General features: G+C 36.5%; 1 protein-coding gene and 1 non-coding gene across 3 annotated transcripts; one reads left to right on the top strand and one right to left on the bottom strand.

The window, feature by feature from the left end:
* Window positions 1-540: 540 nt before the first annotated feature.
* Window positions 541-8,637, top strand: LOC104900510 (hypothetical protein). Of its 2 annotated transcripts, none has more exons than XM_048635366.2 (10): window positions 541-698; window positions 1,507-1,552; window positions 2,153-2,205; window positions 3,103-3,250; window positions 4,068-4,120; window positions 4,232-4,624; window positions 5,620-6,108; window positions 6,532-6,744; window positions 7,524-7,697; window positions 8,230-8,637. In XM_048635366.2, exons 2-10 carry the CDS (start codon window positions 1,525-1,527, stop codon window positions 8,347-8,349), a joined length of 1,671 nt encoding a protein of 556 aa, XP_048491323.1. In that variant the 5' UTR covers window positions 541-698; window positions 1,507-1,524; the 3' UTR covers window positions 8,350-8,637. The 2 variants fall into 2 exon arrangements, with proteins under 2 accessions (XP_048491323.1, XP_010686234.1); XM_010687932.4 differs by having other exon boundaries at window positions 8,224-8,637.
* A 5,989-nt stretch (window positions 8,638-14,626) lies between these two features.
* Window positions 14,627-14,733, bottom strand: LOC125492988 (small nucleolar RNA R71). Its single transcript, XR_007269373.2, has one exon. It is a non-coding gene; the product is annotated as a small nucleolar RNA R71 (small nucleolar RNA).
* Window positions 14,734-15,191: the final 458 nt, after the last annotated feature.

The raw sequence follows: 15,191 nt of genomic DNA, 5'->3' as shown, positions 1-15,191 counted from the left end.
TTTTTTCATGTTTATGGGTCTAAAAACGGACAAATCCAAAGTTCACCCGATTCGAATTGATATCAACACAGTGAAATTTCTAAAATTTTACTCTCCAACCATTATATACTCATATACTAACATTTATTACAAATTCGCAATCCACATATTCTTTGAATAGAAAGATAAAGGTAAAGGAGAGATGCGAGGAAAGGGAAGGGAGATAAGTAGCGTGTAGCAGCATGAGTAACAATTAAACACATTTTTAGGGTATTATCTTTTATAATCAATTATATTGTGCTTGGGCCAAAATTAAAAATAAAACTTAAATTCTAAACATAAAAGGTTAAATTCTAGTTAGGCGAATTGTTTAGTTTTCATGTCGAGTTCAGATCGACCCATTTACTTACTTAGGTAAAAAATCACCAATCCAAATCCAATTATGTTTCAGATCGATTTCAGGTCGGACTTTCAGATCGGGTCAGTTTTTACGAGTCCTCCACCATTATAAAATAGCGGAGCCACGTGGTAACAAAGGCTACCCCTAATTTTTCTTTTTAAGAAATTCAATTTTGAAGCTGCAAAGAATATAAAGGAAGCCCTAATTGTGCTGCGTCCCCCCTTTTCTTTTCTCTCTCTCCTCGACTCCTCGTTCTCTCTCCTCAACCTGTGCCCTTCGAGTTTTCTACGTACCAGTGATTTGGGCTTTTGTGGTTGTGGTTAGTAAATTTATGTACTGTTGAAATCATGGTTTGTGAAGATTAAATTGTTAATCTATTTATGTACTTATAAAATTAATGGATTTATGATTATGCTGCTAGTTAGTTAGTATATTGTTACTGAATTCTTCATTGTGTCAATTATTAGTGAATTGTTGCCAAATATTAGTGATTTAAGATTCTTTTGTGATTTTTACACTGAATTAACTGTTGAATTGTAAATTTAGAAAAGTATTGAGCTTTAGTCAAAACCCATGATTTTTTTGATCTTAGAAAATCTATTTTTTTTGTGGGTTTGATTAAAGATTTTTTTTTGATGAACTTTTTGGGTTTTTGCTGATGTGATTCCCCTTTGTTTTGGCTAGTTCAAATTTCTTAATAGCTAAGATTTATTTATTTTTTGCTTAGAAAATTCAAAGTATTGATTTTTTTTTTGATTTCTTGTGATGTAATATAAGTAAATATTTGTATCTTATTATATCTATCATTTTCAAAGAGATAGAATCTTTTACTTTGGTTGATTAGTGATGCAGAATCAATACTCTCTTACTGCCTTGCACTAAGTTGTTTATTTTTTTGGTAATACTGAGTATATAATTGTGAAAGTGACATTTTCGTGTGATATTTGTTTACTCTCTTGTTAGTTTTCTTCCAAGTTTATAGGTATTTTGTTTTAAGGGGAAAAGGGTTCTTTCTTATTTTTCCCCGTGTTCAGTTTGTATACTATTTCATTAAGGAAATCATACGAATTAGTTGATTGTTCTGTTAAGAAGAATTTTTTCATTAACTTTTCACCCTTGTGATATAGGTGTGACTTGGAGGAAGGATGGTTTGCGAAAAGCCGATAGAGCAATGTATCCTTTGGTGTATGCATATATTCATATTTGTTACTCCACTTCCTGTTTGATCGTGGCAGTATTTCTGTTAATGTGAAAGTATTAGATATATGATTGTTCAATTGTTGAGCTACTCAATAATCAATATAGGGAACTTGTGGGGCGAGCCAGTCTCTAAGAGAAGTCTCCTTGTGTTGTAGAAAGAGGGGGGGGGTGTTTGGGTGGGGTAAATGATGTTAGAAACTAGTGTAGACAAATGAAAGGACTTCAATGTTATTGTCGATTTTGATTAAGTGTGGCTGTATTCTTATCCACAAATTTATTTTGAGGATATGGTTTGATTCTATTGATTTTCTTATTGATATGTGTCTGTAAAAGTACATCTCATTCATGAAGTTGCATAAGACATCATATACAACTCTGGATGATTTAGTTTGGTTCCCCCCCCCCCTTCCTTTCGGGGATGTTGATCTATTAAGATTATTACGCTTTTGAATGTGGCATAGCTTAGCTGATATCTTTTGGTAGCTGAGTGGGGGTTTACTGTTTGCTCTTATGTTCTTTGATGGACCATTAGCTATTTTAAAAATAAATGCTTTTCTTGACTTCATGATTCAGCTAATGGAGTGGATTCCGGTTTGATTCTGTCAAAACCAGCAGAAAACGCTACAGTATGTCAATTTTGTTTTGGCAGCAAATTTGTAACTTTGTTTTGGAAGTTTCTTTCTTGTCAATTACTTGTTTGTTCACTTTACTTTATTCCATATTACATGTTAATGCGTACGAGCCACAAGGTTCCTTGGACTGTTTGTAGTCTATGAGACAAATTACTAAACACATGAGTAAACATGAGTGGAACCTGAAATGGACTGGACTTAATTTGGTATGAACCCATATTTTACTTTTCAACATCATGGCATCTGGAATGGTTGTCGGGAAGAAGATGATTAGTGTGGTTTTATCTATGTTATATAATTGGAGCAATTACCATGTACAAAGGAAACTTCTCTCGGCTGCACTGCACTGCTATGCTTTTTGTTTTATATTTTATTGAGGTGCTTAAACAGTTGTTTCAAAAAGCAATTGTGATTAAACAAACTGCACAGTTCTGAATTCAAGTGCTTAATTGAACGAGGTGTTTCTAAGGTGTTTGCAATAGTTTATCTGTTGATAAGCTGCTTGTCTGTGGCTCTAGAAGATTGTCTTTTCAGTGGCCTCTCACTATGCTTGTTTATGTTTCAATGACTCAGCAATGCAACTCAAATTTTCACTTAGAGGTCCTAAAAGATGGTTTCTAGTGAGGTGGTGTAGATTGATGATTAGGCCATCAATTGTAAACTTATCTCTAAACTGATTTTGTTCGTGACCTCATCCCAAGATCTTTTGTGTCAGTGGCTTCTCTTTGTATCATCCAATCAGTGTTTCGTCTATGTGATTGGTAACTGTGTCATACTGTTGTCATGTAAATTTGATAGTATGTTTTGATCTGTTTGGGAAATCATCTCTCTTTTTATCCTAGCTCAAATTTTGCTGGATTGGCTTATTAGTCACTGATTGGCATTCACTAGGTTGCATCTGAAAATGGGATCACATCTGATTCTACCTCATCGAACCAGTATGCTGCCTCCAGCATCAAAGGCGAGACTGGTCAAGAGTCAGTTGCAGGGCAAGATATGTTTAATCCACCTGCAAGCTATTACAATTATTATTATCCAGGTCAGACTCGAAGTAGTAGTTTATTGTTTTTCAAAATCTGCTTTCTCGCATTTTTATCTATTTATATCTGTATGTTTCCTTGCTGAAGTGCTTTGATGAATAAAAATGTTTGTTTTGAAGTTGAATGCAAGTGTTATTAATCAGTTACTGCAAACTACTCCGATGAACATTAGGCTCAATAAAGGAATTGCACAGTAGTACAATGATCGTTGCATAAGGTGACTTAAATTGGTGATTTTGGACTTTAGGATCGTGTAATTTTCAGGGAACTATGTAGGCAAGACAATCTAGATGCATAGCAGTTAGATTTGCTTGAAAATAGTATTATTGGTATGTTTCTGTGGGATTTAGTTTGGATCAAGATATAAGCAGTTAGTTTAGCTTTAGCGGTAACTGAAGAGTAAAACTATTACTATAATAGTTGGGTGAAACAATTCCGGGATTGAGAAGATGCTTGACAACTTGGAGAATGAGTCACATAATTTTCTTAATTATCTAAGGAAACATTGACAAGTGAATTGTTCTATATAAGAAAAGATAAAAGGAAATGGGAAGAACTAGATACAAACCTCAGGGTGTTAGACATTTGTATTTGTATATGTAACATTTTTATTAGTTCTTCAGTGCTAATTCTGCTAAATAGCCTACTTATGGATTTTTTTTTGTCTTTATGAACTTGGCTAGCTAGACCTCAGTGCTTTTTTGTGATGCGCTACTAGGCTTAAATTCCCCTTCCCCTGTCCTTCTGCCAAAATATGTAAAAAAATTACAAGGATGAAAGAAGTTTGCTTGACATTTCTCAGCAATTATTGTGCAGGCTACAGTGGGTCTTTTGGTCAATCAGATGATGGCAGGGATCATTCATCTATGGTATACTTATCATTGACATTTGAATTTATTTTTTGAACTGATGCTCTTATATATCTTCCACAAAGTTTGATGGTAGTTCTTTTTCTCACATAGCTGTCTCTTGCAATGCAGGGTGTACAAACAAATCACGGTTCAATAGCTTATTATATGCCTGGCTATAATCCTTATGGTGCTGGAACTTTTGTTGGTGCTGATGGGCATTGTGTTAGTCAGCCATATTATACTCCAGTTACCTATGGGGCTGAAGCGCTTCCTTGTTATGCTTGGGATTATAATTATGGTGGAGATCCCTCAACTGGATCAAATGCTGCCTCTGCGAATGTCAAATCTAATCCTTCTCCCGCTACTGTGGTGAGGTCAAACGGCATCAAACCTTCAAAATTATATAGTTCCATGAGCAAGCTCTCCTCAATGTCTTCAAACGCTAAATCACGTGCTTCTGTTGGTGCACCTAATGTTCCTCAACCCAAGTTTGATGCTCAACCAAACAAGTCATTGAATAAGGTGTGCATAACTTATCACTTTGCAAAGTTATAAATTTTATGCAAGGATACGAGTATTTTTTTTTGTCCTAATCATTTAACATCAAGGTGTTGAGTCTTGCTTTCTGTGATGACTGGATTTGAAAGTAAGCATTATTGTAGTTAACCAAATAATCTAATTGAGCACTTAGCGGTGGATGTATGAAATTTTGACCTTTTTATTATTTTATATTAAAAATGGGATATGTGTATCGCTAAGTTTCAGAGACCTTTTGTGAAATTTAATGTCTTTTTATTTTCTTTATCTGCTAATAGAGCATGTTTTGTATGTCTTGTTCTTGGCTGAAGAGGCTTGAGTTTCATAATTGTAGTATGCTGCTTGTGTTTTATCAGGTTAGGAGGCTCATATAGACCACAAAGTCCTGAATAGTAAATACAATATTGTCTTTTGAATGTTATGCAATGTATTCTGATAATATTTTTTTCAGTTAGAGGCTTTGTCATTTCTTTGCATATATTGTGTTATGTTTCGCTCCATTCATTTTTTTTTGATGTTCATCAAGTGGTTGATGTTCTAATTGCTGTGGTGATTCAATGTTATTTTGTATATCTAAGGTTTATATAAGTGGTTAGTCTGGTTAATTAAGCTTAAAGATTTGCTTGGTGAGACCAGCCTTTGAGTTATGTGATTATAAACAACAAACAGGGTATAAAAGCACTGCTTGACACTGCTTAAAGCACTAGAATCGATGTTTGTTCCCATGTAGTTTGACTCTGGGAAACATGTAGTAGCTTACAAGAAAAGCTCGTGTAAATTGACCTAGTATTTTGTCTCAGAGAGTTCAAGTAATACCTTTGCTCATGGTTGGATCATTCTTATGCAAATTTTCATGCAATGAAAAACTTGTAAATGGTTCCATCTTCATTTTATGTGCCTTTGCTTTGGATATTGTCCTTAATCTTATTTTTTTAGTCATCCACTTTGATTGATTCTGTGTCCTTCCTATCTCTACTCAGTCAGGTTCCTATTTACCGTCAGCTGGGTTTACAAACGTTTACCATCCAAGCGGGAACTTCCAGTCTTTGTCTTTCCCCAAGCGAGGTATGTTTGGAAATGCTGGTCCAATGGGCTACAGACCAACTGCAAGGATGTGGAATGGAAATGACAAATTTAGATCCAATAGGAAAAGTGAGTTTGAGATGTCAGCTGAGCTTACATGTGGTCCTCGAGCCAACAAGAGCAGTTCAGATTCATCTGAAAAGGAATCATTAGGTTCAGCTGTTCAGAGAGAAGAATATAATTTGGCAGATTTCCCGACGGAGTATAAAGCTGCAAAGTTTTACGTAATTAAATCATATAGTGAAGATGATGTTCACAAATGTATCAAGTATGCTGTTTGGTCAAGTACTGCAAATGGGAATAAGAAGCTAGATGCAGCATTTCATGACGCAGAAGTGAAATCCAATGAGATGGGCATCAAGTGTCCAGTATTCCTTTTCTTCTCAGTAAGTGTTACTGGGTACATCTAAAGAATAAGATCACAGTGTGTTTAATTTTATCTCAATTGAGCAATTCTCTTGTGCTGATAAATGTAATCCAAGAATAACATTGAAGACGGATTTGATATTGTTAAAAACTGTTTATGTGACTAGAAAGCATGTGCAGGTTTGCAAAAGGTGATTCTGAATTGGTGTGCAAGTATTTGATGAACTAGAAGTATTTGATGAACTAGATTTTGAAACTTTTTTCACCAAGACTGGCTACAAATGATGAAAAGAAAATTGGGCATCTTGTATGGAATGTTCATGTCTGGAAATGTCCCATGTCAAATTGGAATCAGATCTTTTTTTATTATTGGAAAGTGCTCCTTTTACTTGTAGGTTTGAGTTCTTGCTGAAATTTGTTGCCCTTGTGGTTTAATATTACAGGTCAATGGAAGTGGTCAATTCGTTGGAGTGGCGGAGATGCTAGGCAAAGTGGATTTTAATAAGAACATGGACTTTTGGCAGCTTGACAAGTGGAGTGGCTTCTTCCCAGTAAAGTGGCATATTGTGAAAGATATTCCTAATTCCCAACTGAGACATATCCTTCTTGAAAACAATGATAATAGGCCTGTGACCTACACTCGGGATACCCAAGAGGTAAGATGTAATAAATTTATTAATTAATATCCCATTGACCTTGGCTTGTTTAACTCTATGATATTTGATGTTTTGACTGTGTTTTGATGTTTCCAACCAATTTTGTGTTTGAGAATGGAGGAAACAAACATTATCAGCAAATGTATGACAATTTCACCTACAGTCAGGATAATAGGCTGTCGAATCTGAAATTGCACTTCTAAATGTGCTCCCTTGTCGATTAGAGTTGTGAAATTGCTGAGGCTCTCTTTATATTGCCCTAAGCAAAGTTAAACTTGGAGTGAAGGTGTTTTACATGCTAAATACTATTCGTTTAAATTCTCAGTGTTGTGGTAGCTATAATTCTTCTTTTTCTACTCTCTCTCAAGAGTGGCTTAATTTTTCACATCTACAGTCTGCACTATGCAATTACCAGGACTGATACCTTCTCGCTTTCTTTTCTATGTCAATAGAATTTGAACCTCTTTCTATATTCTATAAATCTCTAAAGTAGGCTTAATCATTGTTGCGTTCCTTTATTACGATTTTTGGGAAGTCTCTTCTGTAGCATACATATCCAAAGTTGCTATGACGATCCTGCCTAGGGTGAGGTGAGGCCTCAGCCCTCAGGGCGCTCGCGTTCTTTGTTGTACTGTATGCAGCATTCTTCAAATCCCAGAGATGTTTTTCCAGTTTCCTGGACAGCATGCCTCTTTAGTGTGAATAATTTGAAATAGCGTTCCGTTTTTAAATTTGTTTTTCTTTCCACGTCTGAATTCTGGTTCTAAATGATTGTGTAGATTGGGCTAAAGCAAGGATTAGAAATGCTGAAGATATTTAAGAATTATTTGGCAAAGTCGTCACTTGTAGATGACTTGGGATTCTATGAAACCCGAGAAAAGTCAGTGGACATAAAAAGAAGCAGCAAATCTGTCCCCCATCAGACTCAGCTATTTGGGAATGCGGATTCAGTAGTAAGTTGCTCTTGTTTCCTTCATTTGCCTTCTGGTGCTTTTTTTCTTTCCTCCCAAGTGTTCTCTTGTTTACTACTTAATATCGATCTGTTCTTTTTTTTTTGTTTATCATATGGTGTCCTCTTTGTTTTATAGAATTGCATATTCACCAGTCTATTTTCTCTATTCCACTGTACTTACATATTATCGGTTAATCAGTCATAGATTAGTCCTTGATATTTCGTTTGTAACTTCATCTTTGTTTTTGTAATTTATGTTCATGATAAAGAATAATATGGACTTGCACACCACAGAGTTCAGTCAACAAACAGATTAGTTAGTGATATCTTTATTTCGAAACTTGCAAGCATCTTTGATGCATTATAACCAACCAAGGATCATTAGACGTGTTGCTGCTGTGTAATCAGTATTGCTGCTGATAATGATGTCAATTATGAGAAAAATGTTGCAGAACTGAATTCTTTGAAAGATGGGTCTCCTTTTAAGTTTTGTACCTAACTGACCAAATCAAATTCATGTATGGCAGAAGCAGTTGGATACTGAAGCCAAAGGTGGAGAAGAACTGAAAAGGACTCAAGCGACCTCTGTTCCAGCTCTTGTTAACCTCACCAATAACCTCTCCATCAGTTCCGATCCGAAAGTAGTATTGTAGTAAATTTATTTTACTTTTCTGTGTTCAATATTTTCAATTGATTAGTGTCTGAGAGTAGGTTTGCTTACCTTTTCACTTCATCGGTTGCTTTCTTCTCAGCATTTGTTGAGTTTATTGATAGTTTTCCCTCTTCTTTTTGATAAATCCAGTTATATTCTGAACACACTTTTCTTTGATACGTTTTTTAAGCCTTTGCTTTCTTAGTTTTGGTTACCTCTAGATTTCTTTGATACTTATGTAGCCATGTGGGTTTTTCTATGTCAATTGTACTGGTTGAATCTGGCTTTAGTAATGTTGTCCTGGAGGTTATCACGATTCCGGACTTGGCTCTTATAAACTGAAACGAGTGCCTGAATCCTTGTATCAGACGTTTCAACCGAAATGCCTATAAACTTAGGTTGTGATGTTGATGTGAGAGTTTCTGCAAGTGATAAGCCAGCTGAAATGTGCTCTAAACTGACATGATTACCATTTTACTAATTGTGAGGGATGCACGCAGTTATGAAACTGAGATTTTTGTATAAAGTTTGACTTCGTTACCAACTTTGCCATGCAGAAGTTCTGTAACAGTACAACTATAGTGGACATTAAACAAAAATCATTAGATTTTGTTAGATTTGTTTCAATGTGTAGATTTTACTTATAAATTTTATTTATACATAGCGGATGATATTATTCGTCAAAGTGATGTCTTGGAGACTGATAAAAAAAGAAAGGAGTACAGGGAAAACTGCTATTACACTTCTAAATTTGGCTTGTGCAGTTGATACATGATTTAATCACCAATCTTAAATCAGTCTATTTGCATAATTGATTATCAAATCCTTAATGGACAAGATATTTGATTCTTTCAAAGTTTAGCTGCTTGACCATATCATGGATATCAAGGCCATCTACTTTGCTGAAAAGAGAGGGTGTGATAAATTCTACTTTATTGAATAGAGGGGGTATTATACTCAATCCATCTATCAGACAAAAACTGCAACAATTTGACTTTCATATTTGACAATCAACTAGTATTTGAATTCGGACGTTGCTTCGGGTTGGTTGTGTTTCTGAACTTGATATGCATTTTTTTCCATTTCACTAAAAATATATTAAGGAAAAATCAATATTTAAAAGATACAAATATAATAATATGGACATTTAAAGCATGATTAAGAGTTGGTTGAGATGGTAATTGTGTCAAGTTATAATAACAATTTTCATAGGATTCATTTGAGTAATAACAAATCTCATAGGACTCATATGATGTATGGTACTATTAAATGGTAAAGCACTAAAACTCCTATAATACACAAAATTTTACATATATAGATTCATACATGAGACGAGATTACAATATATTTCTTCCGTTCTTTTTATATTACAATAATTACAATTTTGGGTAGTTTCACATTTATTGCAACAATTTCAATTTTGGTATAAAAAGCAACTTTAATTGACAATATTACCCTTACTTTATCTTATTAAAACCATCATTATTACTCACTTTTTCTTATAAAATTGCTATTATTTTCTAAACATGATTTCTCTCCTACTTTATTTAATTAAAGAGTTACTTTTATGCTAAACTACTCATTTGTTCCGAATCGTAAAAATTGTGTCCAAACACTTTGTTATAATAGATAAAGAATGGAGGAAGAATTAGTTCGGCAAATTTTAAAATTGGATTGTGTCACCTTTACTTTTACTACTTATAACCTTCAATTTTGGCTGTTTTTGGGGACATTTTTGGACTTCTCCAGGTCTGGTAATATTTTCTCCCGAAAATTCCTAACAAAGTCGACGTAACTTGTGATGTTGCGCACGTGCTTAACACTATTTTTGTTGCCTCGAAAAGCCTCTGAACACCCCATTTGTTCATTTCTCACGAAATCCAAATTTACCTTCAAATGAACGTAAAGACATCAACATATTCGTTCCAAGCCACATGACTCCTTTCCAATGACCTCCCATGTCCATAGGAGACATCCCGTATCGTTCGGAGATCGGGCCCCGGAAATGTCTCCAGATCCATTCCTAGGATTGCAGACATGACTTGTAACGTTGCGCGTGTGCTTGTCACCATTTGCATTGCCTCGAAAAGCCTCTGAATACCCCACTTGTTCATTTCTCGTGAAACCCAAAATTGCCTCGAAATGAATGCAAAAGGCATCCACATAATGGTACCAAACCACATGACTGCTTTCCAATGACCCCACATGTCCATAGGAGGCATCCTGTGTCGTTCGGAGCTCGGCCCCCGGAAAAGTCCGAAAACGTGTATTATAACCTTCAATTTTGGTTGTTTTTGCGATATTTTTGGATTTCTCCGGGCCTGGTCGTATATTCTCCAGACACATTCCTAGGAGTGCAGACATGACTTTTAACGTTCCGCGTGTGCTTGGCACCATTTGAATTGCCTCGAAAAGCCTCTGAATACCCCATTTGTTCATTTCTCGTGAAATGCAAAATTGCTTCGAAATGAACAAAGGCATCCACATATTCGTTCCAAGCCACATGAGTCTTTTCCAATAACCTCCCATGTCCATAAGAGGCATCCTGTGTCGTTCGGAGCTCGGACCACGTAAAAGTCCGAAAGCGTGTATTATGACCTTTAATTTTGGCTGTTTTTGTAACATTTTTGGAATTCTCCAGGCCTGGTCATATTTTCTCCAGAAACATTTCTAGGAGTGCAGACATAACTTGTAATGTTGCGCGTGTGCTTGGCACCATTTGCATTGCCTCGAAAAGCCTCTGAATACCCCATTTGTTCATTTCTCGTGAAACCCAAAATTGCGTCGAAATGAATGGAAAAACATCCACATATTCGTTCCAAGCCACATAAATCCTTTCCAATGACCTCCCATGTCCATAGGAGGCATCTCGTGTCGTTCGAAACTCGGGTCCCGAAAAAGTCCGAAACCGCGTATTACAACCTTCAATTTTGGCTGTTTTTGCGACATTTTTGGGCATCTCCAGGCCTGGTCATATTTTCTCCATAAAAATACCTAGAAGTGCAGACATGACTTGTAACGTTGCGCGTGTGCTTGACACCATCTGAATTGCCCCGAAAAGCCTCTGAATACCCCATTTGTTCATTTCTCGTAAAACCCAAATTGCCTCGGAATGAATGTAAAGGTATCCACATATTCGTTCCAAGCCACATGACTACTTCCAATGACCTCCCATGTCCATAGGAGGGATCCTGTGTCGTTCAGAGCTCGGCCCTTGGAAAAGTCCGAAGGCGTGTATTATATATATAACCTTTACTTTTGGCTGTTTTTATGATATTTTTGGACTTCTCCTCGCCTGGTCATATTTTCTCCAGAAACATTCCTAGGATTGCAGACATGACTTGTAACGTTGCGCGTGTGCTTGGTACCATTTGCATTGCCTCGAAAAGCCTCTGAATACCCCATTTGTTCATTTCTCGTGAAACCCAAAATTGCCTCGAAATGAATGTAAAGGCATCCACATATTCGTTCCAAGCCACATGAGTCCTTTCAAATGACCTCCCATGTCCATAACAGGCATCCTGTGTCGTTCAGAGCTCGGGCCCCGGAAAAGTCCGAAAGTGTGTATTATAACCTTCAAATTTGGCTGTTTTTGCGACATTTTTGGATTTCTCCGGGCCTGGTCATATTTTCTCCAGAAACATTTCTAGGAGTGATGACATAAATTGTAACGTTGCGCGTGTGCTTGGCACCATTTGGATTGCCTCGAAAAGCTTCTGAATGCCCCCATCTGTTCATTTTTCGTGAAACCCAAAATTGCGTCGAAATGAATGGAAAGACATCCACATATTTGTTCCAAGCCACATGACTCCTTTGCAATGACCTCCCATGTCCATAGGAGTCATCCCGTGTCGTTCGGGGCTCGGGCCCCGGAAAAATCCGAAAGCGTGTATTATAACCTTCAATTTTGGCTGTTTTTGCGACATTTTTGGGCATCTCCGGGCCTGGTCATATTTTCTCCAGAAAAATACCTAGAAGTGCAGACATGACTTGTAACGTTGCGCGTGTGCTTGACACCATTTGAATTGCCCCGAAAAGCCTCTGAATACCCCATTTGTTCATTTCTCGTAAAACCCAAATTGCCTCGGAATGAATGTAATGGTATCCACATATTCGTTCCAAGCCACATGACTACTTCGAATGACCTCCCATGTCAATAGGAAGGATTGATGAGTCATATTAATATAGGTATTTCATGATGCATTTAGGTTGCATTTTAGGATCATTTAGTTGCATTCTTGGTCCATTATTGCATATAGTTACTTAAGTTGAGAAGATATTACTCTTGTGGGTGTTTTCGGTGTTTTTGATAGTTTTCAGGTATTGAGAACATAATTGGAGTATTATTGGACAAGCTTAAGCATGAGAAGCATCTAGGAAGGAGCTAAGTCAAATGAGAAGTCCAAAGGGCATCTTCAAGTCGGATTGCAACCAAACATAGCGGAAACGTATTAAAAGAAGTATGGAAATTGAGTCATGTTCACTCTTTTGATTATAACTTATTATCCAGAGATCGGAATTCAGCGATTCCAGTGGAGTTGGAAACTAGACTTGAAGAGCTTTCCAACGGTATATTACACGCCCCGATACGACTTCTAGTTTGCGAGATATGGTCTTTGCAAGTTGACGCTGTTTTGCAGCCCGAAAATCCGCGGCCGCGGATTATTCCGGGTTTCCTAGTCGGATAAGGCTTTATCTTTTGACGAATTGACTCTATTTTTCTAGTTGTTTTAGGAAATAGAAAGGATAAGACTCAAGGGAATATTATTTTTCCTATCTTATTTTCTATTTTTTTTTTCCGTATTAATTATTAAGATTAGAACTCTTTTTTTCTCTCAATTATTGAAGAACCCTAGTTTTGTTTTTTCACCAATTACATTGAATTTTCAATAGAAGCTTTGATTTTTGCAAGATTTGTTCTACAATTGGTATTATTTCTCTTCTCTTTTATTCCTATTCAATCCTTTATTATTAATTCATGTTTGCTTATTTAATTATGAATATTTTTCCCCAATTATGATTGAGTAGTCTATTTCTAGGGTTTAGGGGGTCCATGATCAATTAGGAAGGGATGTTTATTAAAGTATTGATTTTTATTATGCATGTTGATTCCTATTGAATGTTTTTATGTCTATTCAATCCAATTTGGCCAGATTTGATTGTTATAGTGTTGCAATATTAGGTTATGCGCCGAGAGGTATAAAACTTGATATTAAGGCTAGTTTCAATAGGTAGAATTGGTGTTAATAAATTGCGAGAGCCTGTTAATATCGTTCTATGCTTGATTTAGACTTGAGAGAGCGAATCAATCTGTTTAACTGCATTATTAATTGTTGATTTTTGTGTTTCATCCCGAAATATTGATCATTGGTGAACCTATGCCCTAGACTTTTTATTATTGATAATTCTTGAATTAGTTATAGTTTAGTTTAGTATAATTACTCACAAACACTCGTTCCTATACTCTAGATTTGACTGACAATTAGGAAAAGAACACTGTTTCTCTGTGGATTCGACCCTACTTCCCTGACTACTATTTGTTAGAGGACTTAGGATTACTTTTGATAAGGTGATACGACTTTAGCCTGTCAAAATTTGGCGCCGTTGCCGGGGAAACGGTTTTGTTCCATTTTCTTTAATTGTTTTAGAGTCTAGATTATATACTCTCGTCTCAGAGAACACTTGTTCTTTGGACAAAATCTCTTAATTGTTTGTTCTTTAGTTCTTCTATGCGCAGGAGTTTGAGTTCAGATTGCCTACAATTTGATCCTGAAATCGAAAGATCCTTTCATAGACAGAAGAACTTTTCCAGACAGTTGCGAGATAATCCAAGGGAAGATAATCCTTTGGATTCTGACTCTGATTCTACCAGCATTGTTTCTGTTGCTCCACCAGAATCAGAGATGGCTCGGAGGCTTACTGACTTTTCCCAACCCTCTTTGGCTGAACTTCCCAAGAGCAATCAAATGCCTGAAATCGAAGCTGTAAATTTCGAGATCAAACCTGCATTGCTAAACATGATCGAAAGAAAACAATTTGGTGGTGGACCTAATGAAGACCCCAATCTTCATTATCAAGATTTCTGCCAATATTGCTCTACCATTAAGCAGCAGGGAGTGACACAAGATCAGATTCGGGAGATTCTTTTCCCATTTTCACTTCGAGACAAGGCAAAGATGTGGTACAATGGGATTAATCGAGCCACTCTTGGGATCACTGATTGGAATACCTTGGCTCTAGCTTTCTACAGAAAGTACTACCCTCCAGAGAAGACTGCTAGGTTGCGTAGTCAGATTACAAACTTCACCCAAGGGACTGATGAGTCTTTACATGAGGCATGGGAAAGATTTAAAGATCTTCAGAGAGAATGTCCCCATCATGGTCTACAAAAATGGTTCCTAGTTCAGGGATTCTACAATGGTTTGGGGAACAACTCGAGACTTATCCTTGACTCTGCAGCAAATGGGAGATTCATGAAACTAGAAATTGATGCTGCACATGATTTGATCGAGGAGATGGCTATCCACAACTCTCAATATGGTAATCCTCGAGGACTAGCTAACAAGGGTGGAAAGCATGAGATAGATTCTATATCCTATTAGCTGCACAGATGAATGCAATCAGCAATAAGTTGACAATATGCACTCTCCTCTCCTGCAAGTGTTGCTGCTTTGGGTACTACATCCGTGATTTTGTGTGATAATTGTGGTACAGTTGGACATTGGGCACAAGAGTGTCGGAGTTCTCTCGAACAAGTTAATGCTTTTCAAGCATATCGGCCGAACAACCCATACTCCAACACATACAATCCAGGATTGAGAAATCATCCTAACTTGTCTTACA

The sequence above is a fragment of the Beta vulgaris genome, chromosome 8 (genome assembly GCF_026745355.1).
Source record: "Beta vulgaris subsp. vulgaris cultivar EL10 chromosome 8, EL10.2, whole genome shotgun sequence".
NCBI classification, from domain to species: domain Eukaryota; kingdom Viridiplantae; phylum Streptophyta; class Magnoliopsida; order Caryophyllales; family Amaranthaceae; genus Beta; species Beta vulgaris.
This window is presented reverse-complemented; position numbering and strand designations above follow the sequence as displayed.